At 58.1% G+C, this 27,003-nt stretch overlaps 2 protein-coding genes across 4 annotated transcripts; both read left to right on the top strand.

The window, feature by feature from the left end:
* The first annotated feature begins 3,042 nt into the window (after positions 1–3,042).
* Positions 3,043–14,215, top strand: ATP13A1 (ATPase 13A1). Of its 2 annotated transcripts, XM_049877551.1 has the most exons (26): positions 3,044–3,457; positions 5,224–5,313; positions 5,398–5,588; positions 6,656–6,728; positions 6,878–7,033; positions 7,128–7,197; positions 7,300–7,406; positions 7,628–7,757; positions 7,844–7,899; positions 8,170–8,296; positions 8,362–8,499; positions 8,574–8,694; positions 9,010–9,167; positions 9,361–9,536; positions 9,610–9,720; positions 10,601–10,726; positions 10,984–11,092; positions 11,379–11,578; positions 11,661–11,757; positions 11,845–12,002; positions 12,074–12,188; positions 12,469–12,665; positions 13,150–13,292; positions 13,444–13,555; positions 13,649–13,792; positions 13,869–14,215. In XM_049877551.1, exons 1-26 carry the CDS (start codon positions 3,083–3,085, stop codon positions 13,977–13,979), a joined length of 3,591 nt encoding a protein of 1,196 aa, XP_049733508.1. In that variant the 5' UTR covers positions 3,044–3,082; the 3' UTR covers positions 13,980–14,215. The 2 variants fall into 2 exon arrangements, 1 of the variants encoding a protein (XP_049733508.1); XR_007516506.1 differs by lacking the exons at positions 13,444–13,555; positions 13,649–13,792; positions 13,869–14,215 and having other exon boundaries at positions 3,043–3,457; positions 12,489–12,665; positions 13,150–13,238.
* Positions 14,216–15,619: 1,404 nt separating this feature from the next.
* Positions 15,620–26,393, top strand: GMIP (GEM interacting protein). Of its 2 annotated transcripts, none has more exons than XM_049877550.1 (21): positions 15,620–15,749; positions 16,657–16,741; positions 17,429–17,513; positions 17,924–17,981; positions 18,337–18,462; positions 18,551–18,615; positions 18,707–18,814; positions 19,414–19,494; positions 19,578–19,748; positions 19,838–19,975; positions 20,345–20,541; positions 20,831–20,937; positions 21,009–21,086; positions 21,445–21,522; positions 21,593–21,747; positions 21,978–22,166; positions 22,261–22,398; positions 22,497–22,693; positions 23,021–23,408; positions 25,333–25,399; positions 25,537–26,393. In XM_049877550.1, exons 1-21 carry the CDS (start codon positions 15,731–15,733, stop codon positions 25,938–25,940), a joined length of 2,934 nt encoding a protein of 977 aa, XP_049733507.1. In that variant the 5' UTR covers positions 15,620–15,730; the 3' UTR covers positions 25,941–26,393. The 2 variants fall into 2 exon arrangements, with proteins under 2 accessions (XP_049733507.1, XP_049733506.1); XM_049877549.1 differs by having other exon boundaries at positions 15,844–16,741.
* The last annotated feature ends 610 nt before the right edge of the window (positions 26,394–27,003 follow it).

Below are 27,003 nucleotides of genomic sequence, written 5' to 3'. Positions count from 1 at the left end.
AGATTGAAGATTCCCTGGGATTGAGGCTCTTTGCAAATCCCCTGCCTGATGGCCAGGCTCATCACTGCCAGGACAGACGCATGAGGTTGGGGAGCGTGGTGGGGCTGGCCTGTGGATGGGCAGAGTAGGGACAGGAGTGTAGTCCTCCACAGGAGTGCCATGGACACCTGTGTGGAAAGAAAGTCCAGGACTCTCACTCTGTTTCCTGCCTGCCTACCCACAGCGCCATCTCCTCCATCCTGGACACCTGGCTGGGCCAGTATGTGGAGGATTTCATTCACCCCCAGATTTTCACTGCCTCAAGCTTGTGGTCATCCATGCTTAGCTCAACATACCTGGGTCAGACCTGGAACACCATGCCCACCTTCTCCTTGCCCATCTGGAGCAATGGAGCCCACTGAGGCAGAGCCACAGGGTGAGGAGGACTGGGGGTGGGTTCATGTGGGCCTGTGAGGAGGAGCACAGGCTGTAACACAGGCAGGAGCCTCCAGTAGCTGGTGTTGGGCCTGATCTCAGAGCAACCTCAGACCTCTCATGTGGTAGACTGCAGCCTGGAAAGATTTTCTGGCGGGGAGTTATTAGGCTTGGACTTCTCTTAATGGCAGTGGGATGATTTTTGTCTTTGGTAAGGCACAAGGGTAAACAGTCATGTTTGTGAAGTTTTCTCCTCTTGTAGCTCTAACACCAGGTCCATCATCAGTTCCAGCGCTAGTTCTAAAAACAGCTCAAGATATAGAGCCATCTCCAGAGCCAGCCTTAGCACAGCCTCCTGAGGTAGAGCTGGCTCCTGCACCAACACCAGAGGTAGGTCTAGGACCACCTATAGTGTTAGAGACAGCTCCATCGCTAGCTCCAGCACCACACCCAGAGACAGAGTCTACTGTAGTGCCATACCCACACTGAATGATAGCTACAGAACCATCTCTAGTACCACCTGCTGAGGTAGAGCCAACTCCTGCACCAATACAAAAGCTAGATCTAGCACGAGCTACACCATCACCAGCTCCAGCACCAGAAGTAGAGCTTGCTCTAGTGCCGGATTTCCATCCTCTGTCACCTCCAGATACAGCTCTAGTACCACATCGTGAGCTCGAGCCAGCTTCTACAGCAACACCAGAGCTAGATGTAGCATGAGCTACTTCAGCACCAGCTCCACCAACAGCACCAGCTGTAGACATCGCTCCAGCACAGGCCCTAAGCTACAGCCAGTGCTAGCTTCAGCCCGACTCTCTGTGTCCCCTGCCTGAGAAAACATCTCTTTGTTTTGTAGTATTTTTCTTGTTTTTCATATACTTTATGGTTTGTTCTATTTTCCATTTTAGCAGTCACATAAAACAAAAATTTCCGTTTTAATAATTTTAAAGTAACTTTAATTTTATGTACACTGTTAACGTATGTGTTTTAAGCTCTTAGATTTAGGTCTTTGATCCATTTTGAGTTACTTTTTGTATATGGTGTGATGTAAAGGTCCAAGTTCAACCCTTTGCATAAAATACCCAGTTTTTCTAGCACCATTTTCTGAACAGGTTGTTCCTTCCCTGTATTTAATGGTCTTGATGCCCTTGTTGGAAATGAATAAACTATAGATTTCTGGGTTTATTTTGGGATTCTCGTATGTATTCTATTGACCTACATGCGTTGATTTTGCATCCTGCAACTTTCCTGAATATATTAGCTCTAACATGTTTGTGTGTGTGTTTTCTTTAGGATTTCCTACATATGAAGTCATATCGCCTGCAAATAGAAACTTTTATTTCTTCTTTTGCACCTTTTTATTTATTTTTCTTTCCCCATTGTTCTGGGCAGTACTTCCAGTACAATGTTGAATAGCAGTGGTGAAAGTGGGCATCCTTTCCTTGTTCCTGATCTTAAAAAGAAAGGTTCGAGTCTTTCATCACTGAGTATCCTGTGGGTTTTTTTATGAATGCTCTTTATCATGTTGAGGTGTACTGGGTGCTATTATCATGAAGGGGTGTTGAATTTTGTCTATTTTTTTTTTTTTGCATCAATTGAAGCAATCATGTGTTTTTCTTTCCTTTAACGTGGTGTATTACACTGATTATATTCATGTGTTGAACAACTCTTCTGTTCCTCAGATAACTCCAATTAGTCATGATATATGACCTTTTTAATATGCTGCTGAGTTTCGTTTGCTAGTATTTTGAGGCTTTTTTGTATCTATATAGCAGATATTAGTCTTTAGTTTTCTTGTGAGGTCTTTGGCTGGCTTGGTTTCAGGGTAATGCTGGTCTCACAGAATTAGTTAGGGAGTGTTCCCTCCTCTTCTATTTTTTGGAAGAGTTTGAGAACCCTAACCCTAGACCAAGGACCTGGACTCTGGACCCTGACCCTAAACCAACCCCAACCCCAACTCTAAACTGTAAACCTTACCGCTATGTCTACCCCTCACCCTCACCTTCATCTAACCCTGGACCCTAGTCCCTGACCTTGACCCTGAACCCTAAACTTGAGCCCTAAACCTGAACCTCCAATCTCTAACCCCGACCACAATCCTAACCATAAAAAGTTTTACGTTTATGTATCTTAAACATATACAACATGACCTAGAAAATTTAAATATCTAATGAACATTTTTAAAATGAGACCCACTCAAGACCCCCCCATCCACCCCGCAACCCTCACTCGCTGAGCGCCAGAATTCCCAGACTGACCCCGCCTCCCCAGGTTCTAGGCTCCGCCCCCTTGGAACAGAAGCATTTAGGCCCCGCCCCTCGTGACGGAACGAGGCCGAAGCGGGCGTAGTCCCCGCGGGACGCTCTGCTTCGGGTTGTCATGGTGGCGCCCGGCCCACCCGGTCTCGTCTTTTCCGGTCTCGTCGGCGTAGAAGCGCTGACAGGCCGCCTAGGCCTTTTCACACCCTCTCTGTCATGGCGGCGCCCGGACTCTCATACAGGCACCACCAGTCATGGCGGTGCCCAGTAGCCACTTCCGTACCCAGCTCCTATGCTGCCCTACTTCTGCCTAGTCCCGGGCGCCATGGAGGTGCCCAGAGTTTACCGGAAGTGAAACCTCGAAAGTGAGGCGGAGCCTCCGCCCGGAAGCGAGCGCGGCGCTGGGGAAGATGGCGGCTGCGGTGGGCAACGCGGTACCTTGCGGGGCCCGGCCCGGCCGGCAGCCTAGGCCCGGGCCGCAGCCGCGCGCGCTCCTTCCCGCCGGGCCAGCGCTCGTAGCGAGCGGGGACGAGCTGGTCGCCGGCGTGTGGCCGTACCGGCGGCTGGCGCTGCTGCGGCGCCTCACGGTGCTGCCGTTCGCAGGGCTGCTGTACCCAGCCTGGCTGGGCGCGGCGGCCGCCGGCTTCTGGGGCTGGGGCAGCAGCTGGACGCAGATCCCCGAGGCTGCGCTGCTCGTGTTCGCCACTATCTGCCTCGCGCATGCGCTCACCGTCCTCTCGGGACACTGGTCCGTGCACGCGCATTGCGCGCTCACCTGCACCCCGGTAAGCGCGCGCGCACGAGACCGACCCCCCCCCCCCCGCAAGGTCCGGCCCCGCCGCGGGTCCCAGCGCGCCCTTCGTGTCTGTCGCCTGCTGGCCTGGGCTCACCTCTGAGCGCCGGGGCTTCCTGGACGGGCCCCGCCTCCCCAGGTTTCAGGCTCCGCGGTCCTCTTTTGGCTCAGGCTTCATCGTGGCCCCACTGTGACCTGCTGAGCAATCCTGGTGTAGGTTCTTCTGTGGAGTGTTTTGAGCCGTAGGAGTATAGTAGCTGTAAATGAGTTTAGCATAACGCTGTTTAGTAGGACTTGTTAATGCTAGCTGCTCATAGTAGTAGGCAGTCAGTTGTTTTCCAGGAAACAGTTCTGCCTCTCTTCTTTCTTCCTGCCTTGGTTTTCAGAATGTGAAGCGGGACCTGTGGGGTGGGCATCCCAGTCTATTTAAGGTGGGCACGGGTGCCGCTTGCTCAGAGAGCTGAGTAGTAGTGCTGGGAGGCTTCCCCACAGTTCCCCCAAAGTAAATACAGAGTCAGCAGTGTTTAAGAGGAGCAGGAGCTCCTCTGTGAGTCCACCAGCAGTCACTGTGAGCTGCTGTGGGTGGCAGTTGACATCTGAGGACGGTGCCGCCACCATCTGGTCCCACTTCAGGTGATACTGGCAGGCTTGGAGCCATGGGCACTGAACCCTATTTGCTGAGGCCCCTGTTTTTCCCTTCCTCCTGCAAACACTTCCAAGCATGTATTTGCCGGAAGAAGGGGAGGGGGGAGCGATGTCCAGGCCTGTAAATAGATAGGCAGCTCCTCTCTGGCTCCAAATGTGCACTGGATCCATAGGTTACCTGTTCTGAGTGCAGACTCATCCCGTTCCATTCTTCTCTTCAAGTCTTATCCCCAGGGAAGGGGCTCACACTTCTGGGCTTGGCTTTAAGTGGGTGCATGGGAAGACCCCAGCAGGTGACAAGATGATGGAGGGAGTTGGGGGGAGTGTGACACCCCATACTTGTAGCTGTCTTTTCGCCTGGAAAGCGTGACTATTATTACTGTCCTCTCTGGGATTGGGCACACTGTGGGGTCAGAAGAGTAGACATGGGCTTGTGTCACGTCTCAGACAGGGATGCTTCTCCCCGGGTTTCAGTGTCCCTGTTTGTAAAATGAGAACTGCAGCACCTGCCTTGGGTGCCACCGTGAAAAGACACCGAGGTGACATCTGCAAGACTCTGGCATGGGCTTACCAGAGCTAGTAGCTGTGTCTGTCCTCACTTCCTGCTCCTGTGGCCTGTGGACTCCCAAGGGGAGGGCTTGTTCTTGCGGTCACCAGCATGTTCCCCATGCAGCACAGGGTGGGTTAATGAGCTACTGCAGGGGCAGTAGCAGTGAGCATGCCAGCCAGACCTTCCACCTCTGTGGAGCTAGGTAGTGGGGGAGACAAAACTCATCCTGGGGGATGGTGTTGAAGAGAGGGGGACCTGCCAAGGACGGGATGTTGGAACCCTTAGCAGTAAGTGGCCATGCAGGCACATGTCCCAGCAGAGGAGACATGAGGGCCAGAACCACTCACCCAGTCACCCTGGAGCAGCCCGTGCAGGGAAGGGGAGGGCTCGCAGAAGGCCAGGTGGGCTGGCATGGGGCCCTGCCGTGTGCCAGCACTCCTGCTTACGTGGATGTCCAGTGCCTTCCGACATCCTGGTGAACTGGAGCCCTGTGGCACATTCTCCGGGGAGGCTGAGGGGCTGTCGTTTGGGAAGTGCTGACCACAGTCCTCTGCCCTTCATAGGAGTATGACCCAAGCAAAGTGACCCTTGTGAAGGTGGTGCCGACACCCAATAACGGCTCCGCTGAGCTTGTGGCCCTGCACCGAGATGAGGTAGGTCCCCCAGGAACTGGGAACAAGGCTTGGTGGGGGGGACCCCAGTGCTGACCCCAGGTGACACGCATGCCTTCACCACAGGGCGAAGATGGGCGGGAGGTGCTGTCTTTCGAATTCCAAAAAATTAAGTATTCCTACGACGCCCATGAGAAGAAGCAGTTCCTTCCTGTGGCCTTCCCTGTGGGGAATGCCTTTGCATACTACCAGAGCAACAGGGGCTTCCAGGAGGATGCGGAGATCCGTGCGGCCGAGAAGAAGTTTGGGAGCAACAAGTGAGTGTCAGCTTCCCTTTGCCTCCTCCCAAGAGGGTCCAGTTTTGGGGCTCTTTCATGGTTCTGCTACTGCTCCCCTCAGTCCTGAGTCAGTGTGTCTGGGGGAGTGGGACGGAGGGATCCACCTTTTTTATACAACCTCTCAGCCTTGGGCCCTGCCACTGAAGGGATTCTCTGGGCCACCACTCCCCCCTTCACCTCCTTGGGGCGCAGCTGGACTGAGTGTGTGCAGCTGTGAGACGCCATCTGTCCTTGTTTTGGTCTTTTGGTTTCTTTTCCTTGATCTAAGTTTTTTACCTTAGATCTCACTGCTCTTTCATGTATATCCTGGCACTTTTGGAGTCACGATGGAAAGGCACTGGTGACAGGGTCACTCCATTTGTTGCGCTTTTGTTGTGTGTTATGTAGAATGGGGTGCTCTGTGGGCCCTCCCATCCTGCTTTCACAAAGCTTCAGTGCCCACCTGGCTCGGAGGGGCGAGGTCTGCACCCTGACAGCTGTTCTCAGATCCTCCAGGGAGTGTTTTCTTACTCAGCCAGTCACTAACTGTTGTGCTGTTACCACATCAGGTGCCCATCTACCCCATGCCAGCTTGACTTGTGTTGGTGTCGTGGTGACATTGGGATCATAGCCCCCAGTTCCCTTTCCTCACGTATCCGTCTCAGCCACATCCATGCAGACAAGGCCTGAAAGTGTCCTCGGCCTGTCTCTGTGCGCACTGGGGCTTTTACTCAGGAAGCTTTTTCAGAAAATCCAGGTCCACACACAGCTTCTCCAGAGTAAGGTTGGGGCTGGGGCACTTTGCTGCAGCGCCACCTCTGTCGTCACCTGTGTCACTGACAAGATGAACAGAGGGGCTCACATACAGGCTTCACCCAGTTGGGAGGGTCCAGGAGCTTCCATCTGGATTCTGCAGAGCAGAGTACTGAGGGCAGTCAGTGCAGACATGAGGGAACAGTGATATGTGAGGTCCCACTGGATGCCCGTCAGGCACCACCCCCCCACGTGGCTCCTTGCTCGGTGCCCCCTCCCCAGATACCATGAGCAGACAGTCTGATCTCCCACAGGGCCGAGATGGTGGTGCCCGACTTCTCAGAGCTCTTCAAGGAGAGAGCAACGGCCCCCTTCTTTGTGTTCCAGGTAATGCACAGCTCTGACCCCTGCCCCCCATCTGCCCTCCAAACCCTAACACCACACCCTAGACGAGCAGCCCTGAGCGTGCCAACCTGTCTCCTGTGGGATCCTCGTGGTCGGGGAGACAGGACAGGACAGATAACTGCCTCCCACAGGTGCTGTGCGTAGGGCTCTGGTGCCTAGATGAGTACTGGTACTACAGTGTCTTCACGCTGTCCATGCTGGTGGCATTCGAGGCCTCGCTTGTGCAGCAGCAGATGCGGAACATGTCAGAGATCCGCAAGATGGGCAACAAGCCCCACATGATCCAGGTATGGCTGTGGTCGGGGAGGACGTGGTCGGGGGTGGATGTGGAGCAGCCACCCCAGTACTCACTACACCCTTCTCCCTCCTTCCCTCACCCAGGTCTATCGGAGCCGAAAGTGGAGGCCCGTGGCCAGTGATGAGGTGGTCCCTGGAGACATCGTCTCCATTGGTGAGGGTGACCCCGTTGTGCCCAGAGGAGCCCCCGCCCACATTCTCCAGGGCAGGCTGCTGCGGATGATCCTTGGTCTAACTCCTCCCCCTACTACCACAGGCCGCTCCCCCCAGGAGAACCTGGTGCCATGTGATGTGCTGCTACTGCGAGGCCGCTGCATTGTGGATGAGGCCATGCTCACAGGAGAGTCGGTACCACAGATGAAGGTGTGGGCTGGGACAGGGAGACGGAGGGCTTCAGGGTGACTGGGCACCTGAAGTTGGGCGGGTGGGGAGCTGAGACCTCAGCCTTCAGGGTGAATTCTGGACAAGGCCAGGGGTGGACAGCATCGTGAGAGTGGGGGGTCTGGTGAGGTCATGCTGGCCATGCATGACCCCAGCCTAGCTCTGCAGAGGTTCAGGGTCCCTGTCGCTCCTCCTCTTGCCAGGAGCCTATTGAGGAGCTCGATCCTGAGCGGGTGCTGGACCTCCAGGCCGACTCCCGGCTGCATGTCATCTTTGGGGGCACCAAGGTGGTACAGCACATGCCTCCTCAGAAGGCCAGCACGGGCCTAAAGCGTAGGTGCCTGGGGTTTCGGTTGTCCTAGCCCTGCTCTCTCCCCTGCAATCTGCCTGTGTGACGGTGGTTTTGCCTGTCTCCACAGCGGTCGACAACGGATGCCTGGCCTTCGTCCTGAGAACTGGATTCAACACATCCCAGGTGGGAGTCGTTGCTGGGATGGGGGTGCATCACTGTTTCTGGAGAAGGTGGGGGGCATCACTGAGTGGATGGAAGGTGGGAGAGACGGGACATGACTGGTCCTGAGTATTGCTGGTTCTGGAGAGGGCAGGGGCAGTGGTGATTTTCAAGAGAGCAGAGGCATTACTGGGTGAGTAGGGGACATCACTGGGTGGGTAGGGATCTCTGAGAGCAGCCTTGGGGGGTCGGATTCAACCCCCCAGGAAAGGCCTGTCTTGTCTGTTTCCCCAGGGCAGGCTGCTGCGGACTATCCTCTTTGGGGTCAAGAGGGTGACCGCTAACAACCTGGAGACCTTCATCTTCATCCTCTTCCTCCTGGTCTTCGCCATTGCAGCAGCTGCCTATGTGTGGATCGAAGGTGAGCCCCGTGGCCCCCTGGGTTCCACGCCGCTCCTGCCGAGGCTGCAGCCCCTGTCTCCGCAGGTACCAAGGACCCCAGCCGGAACCGCTACAAGCTGTTCCTGGAGTGCACCCTGATCCTCACCTCCGTTGTGCCCCCCGAGCTGCCCATTGAGCTGTCACTTGCTGTCAACACCTCCCTCATCGCCCTGGCCAAGCTTTGTGCGTGCTGGGTTGGGTGGGGGGCTGGGTGGGGGTGGGGGCCAGCATGACCCTGACCCCCTCTGCACCCCCAGACATGTATTGCACAGAGCCCTTCAGGATCCCTTTTGCTGGCAAGGTCGAGGTGTGTTGCTTCGACAAGACAGGCACCCTGACCAGCGACAGCTTGGTAGTACGTGGCGTGGCTGGGCTCCGGTGAGCGTGGGGTATGGGAGGGGGTGGTAGAGCCCTGTACGGGTTCCAGGGGAGGGAGGACAGGGGACTCCAGACCTTGGGGGTCCAACTTGGGGTCACAGCAGCACCCAGAGCCCCCAAGTGGTTCTTGGTAGGTGAGAGCATGGAGGGTGGGCTCAGTTCCAGGGCAGCTGAGGGAGCCCCAGGGCCTCTGACTGGAGGTGACCATCATGCCCTGCTGACGACCTTCCCCGGGGTGGGGGATTGGACTTGTGCAGCTCCTGGGGCAGCTGGCTGGCCCTTCTGCCCTCAACCTGCTGTCTCCCGTCCTTGCAGAGACGGGAAGGAGGTGACCCCCGTGTCCAATATCCCTGTAGAAACACACCGGGCACTTGCCTCATGCCACTCCCTCGTGCAGCTTGATGATGGCACGCTTGTGGGCGACCCCCTTGAGAAGGCCATGCTGACAGCTGTGGACTGGACGCTGACCAAGGGTGAGCTGGGCCCCATGCTCTGCCACCCTGCCCCAGACCGGGCTGGCGGTGCCCTGTTGTCCAGTGGAGTCCTGCCCACCCTGACCCCTCACAGCCCCTGGGCACTGGGGTAGGGAGGGCAGTTGGGAGTGGCTGGGGCTTGGCTGCTTCCATGGAGCAAAGCCTCTCAGAACTCCTGCTTATTTGTTTCCAGATGAGAAAGTATTTCCCCGAAGTATTAAAACTCAGGGGCTGAAAATTCACCAGCGCTTTCATTTTGCCAGTGCCCTAAAGCGAATGTCCGTGCTCGCCTCCTACGAGAAGCTTGGCTCCACCGACCTCTGCTACATCGCGGCTGTGAAGGGGGCCCCTGAAACCCTGCACTCCATGGTGAGCTGGCCTGGGCTGGGTGGGGGGCTGAGGGTAGGGGGCATTTGGTGACGTCGGCTTGCATTCCCTGCAGTTTTCCCAGTGCCCACCTGACTACCACAACATCCACACCGAGATCTCCCGGGAAGGGGCCCGCGTGCTGGCTCTGGGGTACAAGGAGCTGGGGCACCTCACCCACCAGCAGGTAGGGCCCGGTGCCCGCTGCAGCCACCCATCAAACACTTCCTTTGGCTGTGCCCTCCTGTGCCTGGCAGGGGGCCACCCCTCGCCATCTGTGCCCCTGCAGGACTGGTCTTGTGGCTACAGGGGGTCTGGCCCCTCCCTGCCCCACACGGGTGTATGCAGCAACCCAGCCTTGCCTTCAGCCCCATCCTTGTTCCCGCGCTGCCCTAACCCAGTCAGCGCAGCCTGGGGATCTCCCACCCTCAAACTTGCAGTCTCATCTCACACAAATCCCACCAGCTGTCAGAGCACCCTTGCCCCCCATCAATAGCATCTGCATGTTCCTACTTCTGCCCTCATTCAGTCTGCCAGCCCAGCAGCTGAGGGATTTTTCTGGAACATATGGCAGATCATGCTCTTGCACTTAGAGCCTCCACAGCCCCCTACTGCCGCTTCTCTCCCGTCCCTCTTGGTCACCAGTCTCCTTGCTGTTGAGGAACACACCAGGCAGGGTCCTGCCCCAGGACCTTTGTTCATGCTGCTCCCATGTCTGGAGACTTTGGGAGCACAGGCTCACTGTTCGCCAACTCCGAGGCCCCTGAACCCCCCAGCGATGCCGCTTCCAATCTGCTCCATCCTATCTCGTTCGTTCTCCGTCTGTTGCCCTTGACAGTGACTTCTGTGGCTTCTTTGCCTGCGTCTCTCCCAGTAGGGTATGGGCTCCGTGAGGGCAGGGACATGGGGTGGTAGAAAGTAAGAAAATAGCTTATAAAGAAAATGTATCACAGGAGGCCAGATTGAGGCACAGAGTTGGGGGCTAGGACCACCTAGGCCCTGCCGAGCACTGTGGCTGGGTGCTGAGGTGGGGATTGGGTCACAAGGCACCTCTCGTCTGCCCACAGGCCCGGGAGGTCAAGCGGGAGGCACTCGAGTGCAACCTGAGATTTGTTGGCTTCATCGTGGTTTCCTGCCCACTCAAGGCTGACTCCAAGGCTGTGATCCGTGAGATCCAGAGCGCATCCCACCGGGTATGGCTGCCAGCTCCTCCACAGTCTTCAGGCTTCTCCCTGGGCTCTCTGAATGCCTCCCCAGGCAGGCGGGCTGGTGGGCCAGGGAAGCAGAGGGTGGCAAGGGGCACGGTACTCCATGCTGTGGTAGAATGAGAGACAACAGTGGCTCTTAATTTGGGTCAGAAAGAGGATCTGCGGGTGTTCTCAGGGAAGCACACTTCTCGTGACCAGCACCCCTGTCACACCTTGCTGATCCAAGCTCACCGTCCGCCCAGGTGGTAATGATCACAGGTGACAACCCACTCACCGCCTGCCATGTGGCACAGGAGCTACACTTCATTGACAAGGCTCACACGCTGATCCTGCAGCCTCCCACGGAGATGGGTGAGCTAGGCGCTGAGCCACCCCCAGGTCACTTGGCACCACAGCAACTGAGGGTTTGAGCCCCAATGTCCAGCCTGGAGCACGTGGGCTGCAGAGCTCCCTGCTGGGTGGGCGAGTGAGGAACTCCAAGGCCTGGTATGAGAGTTATGCAGCCACAGGACAGTCCCCCAAGGTCACCATGACAGAGATGACAGCCCCAAACCCGGGTTCCCATCCCCTCCTATCCCCTGACCTTAATCTCTATACCCTGGGCCCCTGTCCCAACCACCTGACTCCGACCCTGTAGGCCGACCATGTGAGTGGTGCTCCATTGACGGCAGCATCGTGCTGCCGCTGGCCGAGGGCTCCCCAAAGGCGCTGGCCCTGGAGCACGCGCTGTGCCTCACGGGGGACAGCCTCGCCCACCTGCAGGCCGTGGACCCCCAGCAGCTGTTGCGCCTCATCCCCCACGTGCGGGTGTTTGCCCGCGTGGCCCCTAAGCAGAAGGTGAGTGACGTGACATGGGGGCCTGGGGGGGGGACGAAATATGCCATCCCCTACTCAACCCCCTGCCCTTCGTTACCCACAGGAGTTTGTCGTCACCAGCCTGAAGGAACTGGGCTATGTGACCCTCATGTGTGGGGATGGCACCAATGATGTGGGTGCCCTGAAGCATGCCGATGTGGGTGAGCCTTGGGCCAGGGGCCTGGTTAGGGGACCTTGGTCGGAGGGGGAGGTGCGGGACTTGGCTGCTGACACAGACCCCCTCCCAGGTGTGGCGCTCCTGGCCAATGCCCCTGAGCGGGTGGTGGAGCGGCGGCGGAGGCCCCGGGATGGCCCCATTTTGAGCAGTGGTATCAGGGGCCCTTCACGGGCATCCAGGCAGAGATCGGGGCTCCTGTCCTCAGACGAACAGACAGCCTCCCAACGGGTGAGTCTTGTCGGGATGGGGGGGCCGTGGTACTCCCAGCCACGGTGTCACGGGTGCCCCCGTCCCTGCAGGATCGCCTGAGCCAGGTGCTGCGGGACCTTGAGGACGAGAGCATGCCCATTGTGAAGCTGGGAGATGCCAGCATCGCTGCACCCTTCACCTCCAAGCTCTCATCCATCCAGTGCAGTGAGTCCTGGCTCTCTCTGATCCCCTGTCCCCACCTGATTGATGGCCCCCAGCACCCATGTGCCTCCACCATCCTGTGTTCCCCTGCCCTTGTGCTCCCCCATCTCCAGCTTCAACTCCCTACCATTCTCCTGTCCCCCACCATTCCCGAGCCCACATTGCCCACCCAGCCACGCCCCTAGTACCCATGGCGGTCTGCCCCAGCAGCCCCATGCCCCTGCCCCATACCGCCCCTCCCGTGCCCCTGCCCCATGCCCAAACTGCCCTCCCCGCCCCGCAGTCTGCCACGTGATCAAACAGGGCCGCTGCACGCTGGTGACAACGCTGCAGATGTTCAAGGTCCTGGCGCTGAACGCCCTCATCCTGGCCTACAGCCAGAGCGTCCTCTACCTGGACGGCGTCAAGTTCAGTGACTTCCAGGCCACACTGCAAGGGCTGCTGCTGGCCGGCTGCTTCCTCTTCATCTCCCGCTCCAAGGTGGGCTGGCCCTCACCGTCGAAGCTGAGCAGTTCAGCCTCCTCCTGGGGGGTGGGCGTCACCTCATGTTACCGACAAGGATTGGGCCTGGTGGCTGCTCATGGTGAGATGACCCAGAAGCGGGCAGCAGATGCAGACCCTTGAGCTCCACCCGCCATGCACCTCCGAGTGTGGGCAACTCGGGCCAGGCTCTTGGGTGAGCCACTTGGACCAGTTACTCCCTGGAGCTCACAGACCGAAGACAGGCTGGGACGTGGGTCACTGAGAACACTTCAGAGGTGTGCGGTGACAAGAAAGGACAGACAAGCAGTGGGACCGGAGGGCTTGAGACAGGGCAGTCACCATCTGTTTCACGATCTTAAAACCCCATGGCTGCCATGGGGCGAGACAGAGGGGATGCAGATGCTGACGTGGAGGGCTGGTGTGGGTCTGTGGGCTGCTGGGGACTCCCAGGGTGAACCAGGGCCCTGCCCCTGCACCACAGCCCCTGAAGACTCTCTCCCGAGAGCGGCCCCTGCCCAACATCTTCAACCTGTACACGGTGCTCACGGTGATGCTGCAGTTCCTAGTTCACTTCCTGAGCCTGGTCTACTTGTACAGTGAGGCCCAGGCCCGGAGCCCCACCAAGTGAGTGCCTAGACCTCGCATCCGTGGAGGGCAGAGGAGGTGACAGCCCTGCTCGGGGAGGGTGGGGGGGGCGGGATGTGAGTGTCCCTGTGCCTACGAGGGGGGCGTGGCAGTGTAGGGCCAGTGGGTGCCCTGACCTCACGGCCTGCAGGCAGGAGCAGTTCGTGGACCTGTACAAGGAGTTTGAGCCAAGCTTGGTCAACAGCACGGTGTACATCATGGCCATGGCCATGCAGACGGCCACCTTTGCCATCAACTACAGGGTGAGGCCTCACTGCCCGCATGTAGCACAGTCTGCCACCCACCTCCCCCTCCCCCCATCTCCAGGTAATGCTGGTTCATCTATCTGTCCACAGGGCCCACCCTTTATGGAGAGCCTGACTGAGAATAAGCCCTTGGTGTGGAGCCTGGCCGTGTCGATCCTGGCCATCTCTGGTCTGCTCCTAGGCTCATCGCCTGATGTCAACAGCCAGTTTGGCCTGGTGGACATCCCAGTGGAGGTGAGTGCAGCAGCAGCAGGGGACTGGGGCTGGCTTGGGCCTGGCTGCCCACTCACGTCCCCTCCCGCCTGGCCAGTTCAAGCTAGTCATCGCCCAGGTCCTGCTTCTGGACTTCTTCCTGGCGTTCCTGGTGGACCGTGTCCTGCAGTTCTTCCTGGGGTCCCCAAAGCTGAAAGTGCCTTCCTGAGATGGCAGTGCCAGCACCACTGCCCACTGGCCTTGCCTGGGGGAGCCCTGTGGGGCCTCTGAGGGAGCCCAGCCCCACAGTTCGACCAGCCACCTCGCCCACCAAGCCAAACTGGGCCCTGCAGGACCTGTCAGCGGTCCATCCAGCAGAACTAGCCCTGGGCCAGCACCTTCAGTCAATAAAGCAGCATTGTGATTTTAAGCAGCCCTGCCTCCCTGTCTTTGCCACTGTGGGGACGGGGGTAAGGACAGTCTAGAGCTTGGGCCAGGAGGTCACTGAGGAACTGTTCCTTCAGGCAGTGTGAGGTAATTAATAATAAAGTTCCATGCCTAGCCAGCCAAGCTGCAAGCCTGGTTTTCTAGTTAACGAGCATTGTATCTCTGATTTCACACTGTTTTTCACATTTTAACATTTTAGGAACTGGAAGGAGGCTTAGAACTAATAGGCTGTGGTTGGCTGGCATTTTTCCTCCAACTGTGATAAACAAAAAGTCTTCCTCTTGATGGCATTTTCGGTTCAGAGAGACAGCCCCTGTCATCACAAGCCCTGATCCAGGCCAAGCCCTGACATAGAGGCTGGAGTCACTGTCCTCCATGGCTGGGCCCAGCAGCCAGGGTCTGACGGGAGTGGCTCTATCTGGCCTTGTACCACTATGTTCAAGCTAGGCCCGCAGCGGCGGAGATTGCAGAGTAGACAGTGTGTGCCAAGAATCACGGCCTGTTGGGTGTTCCTGGCCTTCCCAACAGCAAAGCAACATTATAAACATACTTTAAAGTTTTACTTCCAGTCAGAAATGGCCACTGAGTGGGATGTGGATGCGTTTTTACGAGATGCATGTGGCCTCTGGCAGAAATTTCCCTGCCCTGCACCCAGTGGCAGCTTCAAGACTCTCCCCTGCATTGGGGGTCTCAGGAGTAGGATACCAGGCCCCACCCTGCAGAGAGGCCGCTGTGGTTCAGGAGAACGCACACTCCAGTCAAGCAGAATGTCCAGGGAGAGCAATCCCTGAGACGCCCGCCCTCAGGGGAGCACACTGAACTTGGAGGGGACTCCTGGGGGGTGTGGTGGGTAGGGCCAGGGCTTGCTGTACCCCCTCCCCCACGTGCCTGAGAGACTCGCTGCGGGAGGGTAGCTAGGAGAGCTAGCTAGCTGCCCTGTAATTGCAGCCTTAAGAGTCTCATCCAGCTTTTGAGGGGGCCTGAGACCCAGAGCGTTAGGAGACCTCAGTAAGTGGGAATCGGGCAGGACGTCAGGTTGCCACCAGGGGGCACCGTGGTCCCATCCGGGACGGGGTGGTTTACGGGGTCCAGAAGACTACCCCAGGGCAACGATGTTACTAGGTTTTAGCTCCCTGGACCCGCCTCAGGCCTTGGACGGTTGTAGAGCCACTGCAGGGTGCTGGGGCCCTGTGGGCTTTGGGGAGTGGTGTCCCGGCCGGGATGGAGTCCTAGAGTGTCCGGGTCAGGGTCGCTGCGGCCCGGGGTGCTTGCTTAGGTGCCCTGACACAACGGAATCATAAGGGACTCGGGCTGGGGGCGTCCCGGCCCCAAAGACGGACCCGGCAGGGACTCAGCCCGCGCTTCCGGGCCGCGGGGCGTGGCCTCCGGGGGCGGGGCTGCCGGAGGCGTGGTCATCGCCGGGGGCGGGGCGGACGCAGAACCCGGGCGGTGGCGGCCGCAGGAAATCCGAGCTGGGCCTAGCCCGCGCGCGACCCCATCCCCGTCACCGCCGAGCGACCCCTGGGCCGGGCCATGGACGCAGCACAGCCGGGTAGGGGGTCGGGGTTGGGAATTCGGGGAGGGGCGTCTCTGACCGTTCCTCACTTCTCAAATTGAGGGATCCCTGCCTGTTCCTCGGTTCCTAGAGCCGGGAGAAGAGTTCCTGAATGGGGAGGACACCAGAACCCTTCATTGTGGGGATCCCAAGCCAACCAGGGATCCGAGACACCAGGCCCTGACCCCCTCCCCCTTCGGAACCCTCACCCCGGATGACTGGGGGAGGGGACCCAGGAAGGGGAAGTGGCCGCTTCTGCTTCTGATTTTTGTGATGGGGGGGCAGGGTGTCGCTGTCACTGCTGGTGATGGGAAGGCAAAGCAGTAGGACCCCCGCAATAGGAGCTCCTCCATAGCTCTGGGGTGGGGACAAAGTCAATTTTGGGCCCCTTAGAAGGGAGGGGTGGCAGAAGTGTGGCAGGGTCCGACTTGCACTTCCGTCTCTCTTTGTGTCTCTATGTGCTGTCAGTCTTTTTGTCCCTCATTGTGGCTTCAATCTGCCTGTGTGTTTCTGCCGCAGGCTTTGCGCCTGTCTGCCCCACGTGTGTTTCCATCTGTCTGCTCTAGGGTCCATGTGGTTCCATTGTCAAGCCAGCTGCATCTCCGGGCATCTGCTTTGTGGCTTTCTTCCTCTGTCCGTGCCTGTGTGGGTGTCTGCCCCTTGGAGCAGCTCTGGGTCCATCATCCTGTCCCGAGTTTGCCCCCCTAATCACACTCTCTCTCCCGCCGGGCTCACCCAGCCCCTTCCCAGACACAGGCCTCCCATCCCATCCTAGTCCTCACTGGGACAGGAGGGAGTGAGACAGTGACACACACACACACTTTCGTGACCCTCCAAATGCACGGAGGTGCCGCGGGTGGAGGGAAGCAGCCGTCGGCCCAAGTGGAACACCCCCTCCCTCCAGGGTTACCCCCGGCTCCCGAGGGCAGGAAGAGGTACAGTGACATCTTTCGGAGCCTGGACAACCTCGAGATCTCACTGGGGAATGTGTGAGTCTGAACCTGGGTCACCCCCAAATCTTGCTAGGATCCCCAAACCCCAAGCATTTAGGTGCCCTGAAGCCCCACTAGGAACCTACAACACCTAGACCCACTCACCTCATAACGCTTGTACATCCCCATAACCAACCTCCCAAGTCCACTGGGAATCCCCAACATGGTCCTAAAGCAAACCAAACCAAACCGGTTGCCATCGAGTAAATTCAGACTCATAGCGGCCCTATAAGACAGAGTAGAACTGCCCCAAAGGGTTTCCAAGACTATAATCTTTATGGAAGCAGATTGTCAGGTCTTTCTCCCACAGAGCAGCCTGTGGGTTCAAACCGCTGACCTTTCGGTTAGCAGCCAAGCGCTTAGCCACTGCACCACCAGAGCTCCCTAATGTGGTCCTAGTACACCATATATCCTTCTTGTGACCCCTTAAAACATTTGGAATTCCTGTAGTCCCACTCTGCAAACCCAACTTACCTGGGACCCTTCAAACCCTTTGCTAAGTCGGGTAAAAACATCACCTGGTTCCCCAAACACCCCATCCCTGCAGACCTCCCAGACACAAGAGATGCCACCACAGAAGTGATATCCAGGACCATGCACCAAAATCCCCTGGGGTCCCAAGCACCCTCGGACAGGACAGATTAGGTGGAGGGTTGTCGTCATCCTGACATCTCTATCCTCCAGGACCCTTGAGATGCTGGCTGGAGACCCTGTGCTCTCAGGAGACCCTGAGCCTGATAAGGCCCCCACAGCCACTGTGATGAGAGAGGTGGGGTGGCCTCTGGGGGAGGGGGCCTTGGGAAGGAAGGGACTCTGGAAGGAGAGAGTTCAGGAAGGAGGGGATTTAAGGGAGGAGAGGTCTTGGGGAGGAGGGGGCACTGGGAGGAACAGGGCTTCAAACCGGTTCATTCTAGTTCAAACCCCTCCTAAGAATTTTCCTTTTCACTCCAGATATGCTCAATGAGAATCTATGGTTTAACAAGATACCCCACCGCTCTACGAGTGGTTCTCAGAATTGGTTTCTAACCAGCAGCATTAGCATCACCTGGGAACTTGTTAGAAATGCAAAGTTTCAGCAAAAGGGTTCAAACCTAAGGAACCATGTTTGATGCCCTGGGGAGGAGGGGGCTGGGACCCCTGCCCTGCTTGCTCCTGAGTGCTCTCTCCCTCCCACCCCAGACCAGCGAAACCAGTTGTTGGAGCAGCCCATCCCCAGAGGGTCCTGCACCCCTCACAGGTATGGGGCTGGGGGCTTTACAGCCAGAGTGGCTGGGGCAGAAGAGCCCTTCCTTCAGCAAGTTAGGACTGAGTTTGTATTCCATGTCAGACATTGTTCTGGGTGCTGGAGACCTGGTGGTGCCCATGACAGATCAGCTCCCAGCCCTGCCCTTAGGGAGTCCCCAGTCCAGGGGGGAATTAGATGGTTACAGACCAGTGGAAAGTTGCAACCAGCACATGAGATCCCAAAGGAGTGTTTGAGGAGAACATGAGGCTGTAGAATAGGGCCGGCCACTAGTCTGGTATGGGGGCTCAGGGAAGGCTTCCACTGGAGGGCAGGGGTCAGAAGTCAGGGGTGTGCTTGTCTGCCTCAGGGGAGGAACTGGACTTGCGGCTGATTCGGACCAAGGGGGGTGTGGACGCAGCCCTGGAGTACGCCAAGACCTGGAGCCGCTATGCCAAGGAGCTGCTGGCCTGGACTGAGAAGAGAGCCAGCCATGGTGAGAGCCTCCTATGCCCTGCCTCGAGCCCTAGACAGTGCCCCCACCCTGGCTAGCAGAGTCCAGACTGTGGCTGTCTCTCCCCCAGAGCTGGAGTTTGCGAAAAGCATCATGAAGATTGCAGAGGCCGGCAAGGGGTCCATCTACCAGCAGGTAGCCATGAGCAGACCCTGGATTGGACCCCATCCCTGCCCCAGCTCTGCCCAGGTCCTCAGTCTTCTCCTGACACTCCCCTGCCCCCCAGAGCCACATGCCACTGCAGTACATCTACACCTTGTTTCTGGAGCACGACCTCACACTTGGGGCCCTGACGCAAGAGACGGTGGCTCAGCAGAGGAGGGACTACTACCAGGTGAGAGGGCAGAGCAATAGTGGGGGCTGTGCTTCCTTTTGAAACCCTGGTGGTGTAGTGGTTAAGAGCTACGGCTGCTAACCAAAAGGTCGGCAGTTCGAATCCACCAGGCACTCCTTGGGAACTCTATGGACAGTTCTACTCTGTCCTTTAGGGTTGCTATGAGTCGAAACTGACACAGTGGCAATGGGTTTGGTTTTTGGTTTGGTGCTTCCTTTCCTGTGGGATTCAGTCTACAGCAGCCAAGAGGGTACCATTGTCATTCTCACCACTGTCCTTAGTAACTGGCCCAAAGTCACACAGCAGATTCAGACCAGGCTCCCTGTGTAACTGGAATCTGTCTTGTTTGTGGAGGGGTTAAGGTGCCCTAGTGTTCCCAGGAAGGAGCCTCCGGTCTCTGAGGGCAGGCAAAGGGCGTGGGGTGACCACTGAAACTCTGCCTGGAAACAAGGTGGGGGGAGTGGGACCAGAGAAGGAAATGCATGTAGCCATGGGAAATGGAGGAAATGCTGAGTTCCGGGGCCAGGAAGGCCCATGTGGGCCCCCCTGGGGTGTCCTGGAGGTGACACTCCCATCCCCTACCTCTACTCCCTTGCCAGCCCCTGGTGGCCAAACGGACTGAGATTGAGAAGTGGCGGAAGGAGTTCAAAGAGCAGTGGATCAAAGAGCAGAAGCGGATGGTGAGACCCGGGGTAGGGGCAGGGAGGCCTGGCTGAGGGGGCAGGTATCATGGGGGTGGCAATGACCGGCCACCTCCCCCCAGAACGAGGCTGTGCAGGCGCTGCGGCGTGCCCAGCTCCAGTACATCCAGCGCAGTGAGGACCTGCAGGCCCGCTCCCAGGGGTCTCCAGAGGACCCGGCCCCCCAGGCTTCGCAGGGGCCCAGCAAGCAACAAGAGCGGCGGCGGCGCTCGCGTGAAGAGGCCCAGGCCAAGGTGGGGACCACCCATACCCTTTCAGCCCCAGCGCCACCACCCGACGCCCTCGCCCACACGCCACACACCTCCAGCTTCGGTTTCCCTAGGCTCAGGAGGCCGAGGCGCTGTACCAAGCCTGCGTCCGGGAGGCCAACGCGCGGCAACAGGACCTGGAGGCTGCCAAGCAGCGAATCGTGTCGCACGTGCGCAAGCTGGTGCTGCAGGGGGACGAGGTGCTGAAGAGGGTGAGGCTCTTCCCTGGAGTAGCCCGTATCACCAGGACTCTCCATCTTTATAAGCCAGGCCCTGCCCCAAACTTCCAGGCCCCGCCCCCAGGTGACCCGGTCGGTAGGTGGAGAGTTTCCAAGCTGCCCCACTTGGTCGAGGCTAAGTTCCTTTCAATCCTCCAAGCCTACTCCTGCCAGTCTTGCCTGGCCGCACCAAAGTGACAGCGCTCCAGGCCTCAGCCTAACAGCTCAAGTTCCTAACCTACCTCCCAGTTACAGCCCAGTCCCCAGCTGCCCCTCCCCCTATGCCTATGGACCAGGCCCCACCCCAGGGTTTCCGGCCCGTCCCCCAAGCTCCCTGACCTGCTCACGGTCTCTGCCCTGCAGGTGACCCTGGGCCTGTTTGGGCTGCGGGGTGCGCAGGCGGAGCATGGTCCCCGTGCCTTTGCGGCCCTGGCCGAGTGCTGCGCACCCTTCGAGCCCGGCCAGCGCTACCAGGAGTTTGTGCGGGCGATGCGGCCAGAAGCCCCACCGCCTCCGCCTCCCGCCTTCTCCTTCCAGGAGTTCGTGCCTGCAGCGCACAGGTGGGCTAGGGGCAGGGTGTGTTGGCACCGTGGGACCCGACTACTCGGCGTCAGTACTTAGCCTCAGTATTTGGGGGTCATTGAACTCAAAGTCTCAGGACTTGAGATTCAGTGCCCAAGGCTATCGTTTTGAAGGGCACTGTACCAGTACTGGAAGGGCCGAACTTTGGTGTTACTGCCCTGATGGGGCCACAGTGCACAGGGGCATCTGGGCTTGGCGTTAGGTACTTCCATGTGGCGCCTGGGTGCTGTCGCCACACTGGGGTTGAGCCCTCAAACCCTCTGTTAGCTCCCCTCCAGACACTAGGAAGAAGCTCTCAGCCCCCCTGCCTCCACGGCTGGATGAGGGTGCAGCTGAGCCAGGCCCCTGGGAGGATACGAGCCTCCGCTGGCAGGGTGAGTGTCATGAGACTGGGTAGGCAGTGGTGCCAGGCTGGGACCGACCTCACTGACCTATTCTCTCCTAGGGACCCCAGGCAGTGATGTGGAGAGTGTGGGCGGTAGCAGTGAGTCTCGATCCCTGGACTCTCCTACTTCTAGCCCAGGTAGGGCCAGGACCTGGCACTGACCCACTCCTGACCTCTGACCGTTCTCCAGCCATTGGTCAAGCTCTGACCCTCAATGTTTAACCTGTCCTTTGACCTCTTATCTACCCCACATTCCTGACCTATTTTTTCAATTTCTAACCCATTCTCTTGACTCAACTTCTGAACTACCTATTCCCTAGGCCACAAATCCATTGTCCAACCCCTAACCTCTGATCTGAGTAACCCCCTCCTGAATTCTGACCCCTTTCACCAAGGGCATCTGTGGGTAGTTCTGGAAGTCATAGGGTCTCTTCAGCCTTGTGACCTCCCCCATGACCTCTGTGACCCCCCGACCTCTGTGACCCTCTGGCCCCAGGCCCTGGCTCCCGGCGGCTGGTGAAGGCCTCATCCACAGGCACCGAGTCCTCAGATGACTTTGAGGAGAGAGACCCTGGTGAGGCTGGAAGTGGGGAGGAGGTAGGGCAGGATGGGTAGGCCAGGCCCCTGACCCTCTCTCCCCCCAGACCTGGGAGATGGACTAGAGAACGGGATGGCCGGCCCCTTCAGGAAGTGGACACTATCCAGTGCAGCACAGACCCACCGGCTGCGGCGGCTGCGAGGCCCAGCCAAATGCCGAGAGTGCGAGGCCTTCATGGTCAGCGGGACCGAGTGCGAGGAGGTGTGGCCAGGACCTCTGCTGACCCCAATCGCCTCCCTGGCCCTGGGCCCTCATGACCCCAAGGATATCCCTGACCTGAGATCCCTGTGACGTTCCCATCCCAGGACCTTAGCTGATCTCCGATGGTCTCCCATGACCCCTCAACCCCTAAGAATCCCTATGACCTTTGCTTCCCCCACGGGCCCCTGATGACGTCCCTGACCCCAGGCCCCCTGTGATCTCTCTCCCAGTGTTTTCTGACCTGCCACAAGCGCTGCCTTGAGACACTGTTGATCCTCTGCGGACACAAGCGGCTCCCGGCACGGACCCCCCTCTTTGGGGTCCACTTCCTGCAGCTGCCCAGGGACTTCCCGGAGGAAGTACCCTTCTTGGTGACCAGGTGCACGGCCGAGATAGAACATCGTGCCCTGGGTGTGCAGGTGCTACCTTGAGCCCCCCCCATCCCCAGAGATGACGTGGCCCTGCTGATGGCCAGAGTCACCGAGCCAGGTGTCTACCCCTCCGGCCCTGCAGGGCATTTACCGGGTCAGCGGGTCCCGGGTCCGCGTGGAGCGGTTGTGCCAGGCCTTTGAGAATGGCCGCGCATTGGTGGAGCTGTCAGGGAACTCACCTCATGACGTCTCGGGTGTCCTCAAGCGGTTTCTCCAAGAGGTGGGTGTTCGGGGCCTGGGGAGACAGGGGATGGGCAGGCCCAGGACGAGGCCCTCTGAGCCCACCCACACCCGTGTCCCTGCCCGTTGCACCCCCAGCTCACCGACCCTGTGGTCCCCTTCCACCTCTACGATGCCTTCATCTCTCTGGCCAAGACCCTGCATGCAGACCCTGGGGACAACCCTGGGACCCCCAGCCCCAGCCTCGAGGTCATCCGCTCGCTTAAGACCCTCTTGGTGCAGCTGCCTGACTCTAACTACAACACCCTGCGGCACCTGGTGGCCCATCTGTTCAGGTGGGCACTGGTGACCCTTGACACGTGACTTCTGACCTGAGGCATGGATCTATGACCCCTCCCCCGGACATATAACTACTGACCTCAGGTGCTAACCTGACACTGACCTCTGACCTTTGACAGGTGTTTTCTGAGCTCTGAATCTTAATACATGATTCCTGACTTTGGGTACTGATCCCTGACCTTGGACATATGCCTGCTGATCTCAAACAATGCCCCAAACCACTTCTCCGTGAGCTGGGCACATCACCACTGAGGGCCCTGCCATTAACCTGAGGCTGATGGCTGTGTACCCTGTCCTGACCCTTCTCCCCTCACTGTCCCCAGGGTGGCTGCACAGTTTGAGGAAAACAAGATGTCTGCCAACAACCTGGGCATTGTGTTTGGACCGACGCTTCTGCGACCACCAGACAGTTCAGGGGCAGCTGGTGCCGGTCCGGTCGTCTGCCTGCTGGACTCGGGGCACCAGGCCCAACTGGTTGAGTTCCTCATCGTGCACTACGAGCAGATCTTTGGGATGGATGAGCTGCCCCTGGCCACAGAGCCCCCATTTCACAACCCCAGCCCGGCCCCTGGGGACCTCACAACCAGCCTCCAGCCAGAACCCCCATACCTCATCCAGGACCCTGTGCCCCCAGCCCTAGCTTCAGACCCAGGCCCAGACTCTGAGCCCCAAAGTGTTCTGGAGAAGCATCCTGAGGCTGTGTCCCCCGAGGTAGGAACTGGCTGCTTAATCCTCTCTCTCCACTTCCTTCCTTTCTTTCCCATTTAGACTTTCTCTTTCATTTCCTCTCCCCTTTCTTATGTAACCTGTTGTGCTCATTCTGGAGGGAACATGGAAGAATAGAATGGTGGGTTAGAATGGAGTAACGACAAGGGTAATGATACAGGGTGACCATTCCTTCAACAAAACACTTATTGAACACCTACTATGTCCCCCTCGGTGGCACAAACAGTTAAGCGCTTGACTATTAGCCAAAAGGTTGGTGGTTCAAACTCACCCAGAGGCACCTCGGAAGACAGACCAGGTGATCTGCTTCTAAAAGGTCTCAGCTTTGAAAACCCTACGGAGCACCATTCTACAGTTCTCAACAGCAACTAACAACAACAATACTATGTGCCAGGCATAGTTCTAGGCATTAGAGATAAGATCAGTATGGTGGTGGTGTTGTTAGGTGCCACTGAGTAGGTTCCGACTCATAGCAACCCTGTGCACAAACAGAACGAAACACTGCCCGGTCCTGCATCGTCTAATATTTTCCCTGTAGAATCCTTCAGTATTGCAACTCGAGGCTTGAATTTTTCTTCAGTTCTTTCAACTTGAAAAATGCTGAGCATGTTCTTCCCCTACATCAGTATACATCAGAGCAAAACAGGCCAATACCCCATCCTCTAGTGCCTGCGTTCTCATGGGGAGAAACCAGAGTAAACCACCAATATGATGCCAAGTCAGTTATGTAGGCGAGACGTGAGGAGTACTATGGAGAAACGAGAGGGTAAGGGGCATCAGGGTACCAGGTGGGGAGCGGAAGGCAGTCTGTAGTAGTAAATAGGATGTTGTGGGCAGGCCTCATGGAGGAGGCAGATAGAGGCAAAGACTGGAAGGAGGTGAGGGAGCCACGTGGAGATTGGGGAATTATCTTCCAGGCAGAGGAACAGCCAACGGCAAGGCCCTAAGGTGAGGGCTTGGGGTGTTCAGGGCACAGCCTGGTGCTAGAATGAGTGAATGGTGGAAGGTGGCATGAAGTGAGGCCACAGAGGAGTCCACTCGGATTGCTGTGTGGGCCACCACCGATCATGCATTTATTATGTCAAAACCAAAATCAAACCCGTTGCCACTGAGTCAATTCTGACTCATAGTGATCCTATAGGACAGGGTAGAACTGCCCCCATAGGTTTTCCATGGCTGTTATCTTTACGGAGGCAGACTGCACATCTTTCTCCCATGGAGCTGCTGGTACGTTCAGACCTTTCAGTTAGCAGTCAAGCGCTTAACCACGGTACCTCCAGGGCTTCTGCCTGCTCTGTAGGAGGCACTTTATAGACTTCCTGGGAGTCGGAGCAGTAGGATCCTTTAACAGAGCACGCCTCTCAGGACCAGAGCACAATTGCAAAGAGGCCCGTGCATGTGATTCCTATGGAGGCTTCCCTCAGATCCTGCTGCACCCACTGTTCCCGGAGCGCTGCCCTCCTCCACAGCAGCTCAGAGCTGAATGCCAGTGTCCGACACACAGAAAGAACTCACCATTTAGCTAAAAGTAGAACAGTGAGAATACAAACTAAGAACAGACATAACATTTCAGAAACAGAGCTGGATGCAGACTTGAGTTCACAGCCAACACTGGCCCTGACCTAGAGATGACTGTATCACTCCACAGTGCAGGCCCTCTGCCTGGGACTGGGCTGCGGGGCTGCCCCCTTGGAGCCCACAGTTGAGACTGATTGGTGACCCAGCTGGAAGTTAAACACTGCTCTGTGCCGAAGAGGCAAGCAGTACACTTTTAAGGGCATCATCTATCTCCGGATACCAGAACTGGAAAGGAACGTCCGCATGCCCGGGAACAAATCTTTGGCTCTCCAAGAGTCTTGAAGAACTGAGATTTTACTTTCGGGTGTCATTCTTGGGTTTCTTCATGCAGAGTCCAACCCTGCAGAGTGACCAGAGAGAAGAAGTGGCCACAGACACCAGAGATGGAGGAGGCGAAGGTGAGAGTGTTGGGGAGCAAGCAGCCCAGGAGTTCTGGGGGTGGCCCTGCCCCAGGCTGGTTTGGGTGGGAGAGGACCCCTGGGGGGAGGCCCACAGGCCTTGGGGGTGCTTAGCATTAGCCACTCCATTCCCATAGCATCCAACCGAGGTCCTGAGGACTCACTTCTGGGAACACAGCCCCGCGGCCACTTCAGCCGCCAGCCTGTTAAGTACCCTCGGGGGGGTGTGCGGCCTGTCACCCACCAGCTGTCCAGCTTGGCCCTGGTGGCTTCCAAGCTGTGTGAGGAGACCCCTGTCACAGCAGTACCCCATGGGAGCTTGCGGGGACGGGGGGCTGGCCCTGCTGCCTCCTCGCCTGAGGGCAGCCCCCTGCGCCGCACCCCTCTGCCCAAGCACTTTGAGATCACCCAGGAGACAGCCCGGCTACTCTCCAAGCTACACAGCGATGCTGTGCCCAGAACCACCTGCTGCATGGATCCCCAGCCTGAGGCCACCTGCTGCATGGACCCCCAACGTGAGGAAGTTGAGGACCAACTCTGACCATCCCTCAGCCTGGCAGAGGGGCCCAGGGCTGAGAAGACAGACCCACTTCTCCCCTCCTTCCCCCCAGGAATTCAGTGTTGGGGGGCCCAGGAGAGTTCCTATGAGGAAAGACTGGACAGCCTAAGGGAGGCCTAAAACCTTCTGTGGGGCAATGTCCCAGGACCCCTACCCCACCAGACCCAGGTCACGGCCAGCATCAGGGTCACTCAGGGTCAATGCTCAGGGTCAACATAGGTCACTGGATCCTGGGGGTCCACCCTAGTCTCTGTCCCCTGGGGCAGGGCTGCCTTTTGCTACTTTGGTTGTAGCCATTCCCTCATCCCCTCCTCTTCTCCTCCCCCTGCCTGCCTCCCTTGCTGAATCCAAGTGGAGAGAGTGGTTAGCCCAAACCCGATTCCCCACATCCTGGTGAGGTCTGGGGCCTAGTGGTTCCTGAATAAACCGTGTCATGTGTGCTCTCGCGTGTCTTTCTTTACCATGGGAGGGTGACAGAGAAGTCAGCGAGGGCAGTATCTCCTGCCCCCATTCTCCTGGCAGGAGAAGCTGAGGCCCCCTTTCTTTAATCCTCAAACATCTCTGAGCAGGCAGCTGCAGCGGCCAGGGGCCCTGGGTGAGTCATGCCGTCGGCCCCTCCTGGAGCTTTGAGTCCTCGATCCGGTCCTACATAATCAAACAAATATAACAAAGTGCAGATAACTGGACAATGAGGCTGTGTGCTCTAGGCCCAGGGAGGCCGGGTCGCTGCAGTGAGGCCGGGGGAGGAGGCCGCTGGGCCGGGCCGGGCAGGGGGTGCGGGGGCGAGATCACAAGAAACTTGAGTGCGACTGGACCGTCAGCCGGGACCGGAGAGGCCCGAGGGGCCACGGAGACCGCTGCTCCGTAGCTCCGGGCTGGGGAAGCAGAGGCGGGCGGGGGTCTCCAAGATGGGAGCGGGGTCGGATCAGGGCGTGGCTTGCAACGCTGCGACGGATTGGATGCCAGGGAGCAGGCGGAGACGGGCGGGGGCGCGGACCCCAGACCACCCGGAGCTGCGCCTCAGGCGGTGCTAGGTCTCGACTAG

This window comes from Elephas maximus, chromosome 3 (genome assembly GCF_024166365.1).
Source record: "Elephas maximus indicus isolate mEleMax1 chromosome 3, mEleMax1 primary haplotype, whole genome shotgun sequence".
NCBI classification, from domain to species: Eukaryota; Metazoa; Chordata; class Mammalia; order Proboscidea; family Elephantidae; genus Elephas; species Elephas maximus.
Note: the sequence above shows the minus strand (reverse complement) of the source record. Positions and strands in the feature narration are given on the sequence as shown.

What these genes read in the sequence shown, in the direction of transcription:
- ATP13A1 (XM_049877551.1), top strand. Translation starts at nt 3,083, where the DNA reads ATGGCGGCTGCGGTGGGCAACGCGGTACCTTGCGGGGCCCGGCCCGGC. An exon ending in CCCCCTTCTTTGTGTTCCAG is followed by an intron (nt 6,729 to 6,877) that starts GTAATGCACAGC and finishes TGCCTCCCACAG; the next exon opens with GTGCTGTGCGTAGGGCTCTG. An exon ending in TGCCTATGTGTGGATCGAAG is followed by an intron (nt 8,297 to 8,361) that starts GTGAGCCCCGTG and finishes CTGTCTCCGCAG; the next exon opens with GTACCAAGGACCCCAGCCGG.
- GMIP (XM_049877549.1), top strand. Translation starts at nt 16,590, where the DNA reads ATGCACGGAGGTGCCGCGGGTGGAGGGAAGCAGCCGTCGGCCCAAGTG. An exon ending in CAGCCACTGTGATGAGAGAG is followed by an intron (nt 17,514 to 17,923) that starts GTGGGGTGGCCT and finishes CTCCCACCCCAG; the next exon opens with ACCAGCGAAACCAGTTGTTG. An exon ending in CAGAGATGGAGGAGGCGAAG is followed by an intron (nt 25,400 to 25,536) that starts GTGAGAGTGTTG and finishes CCATTCCCATAG; the next exon opens with CATCCAACCGAGGTCCTGAG.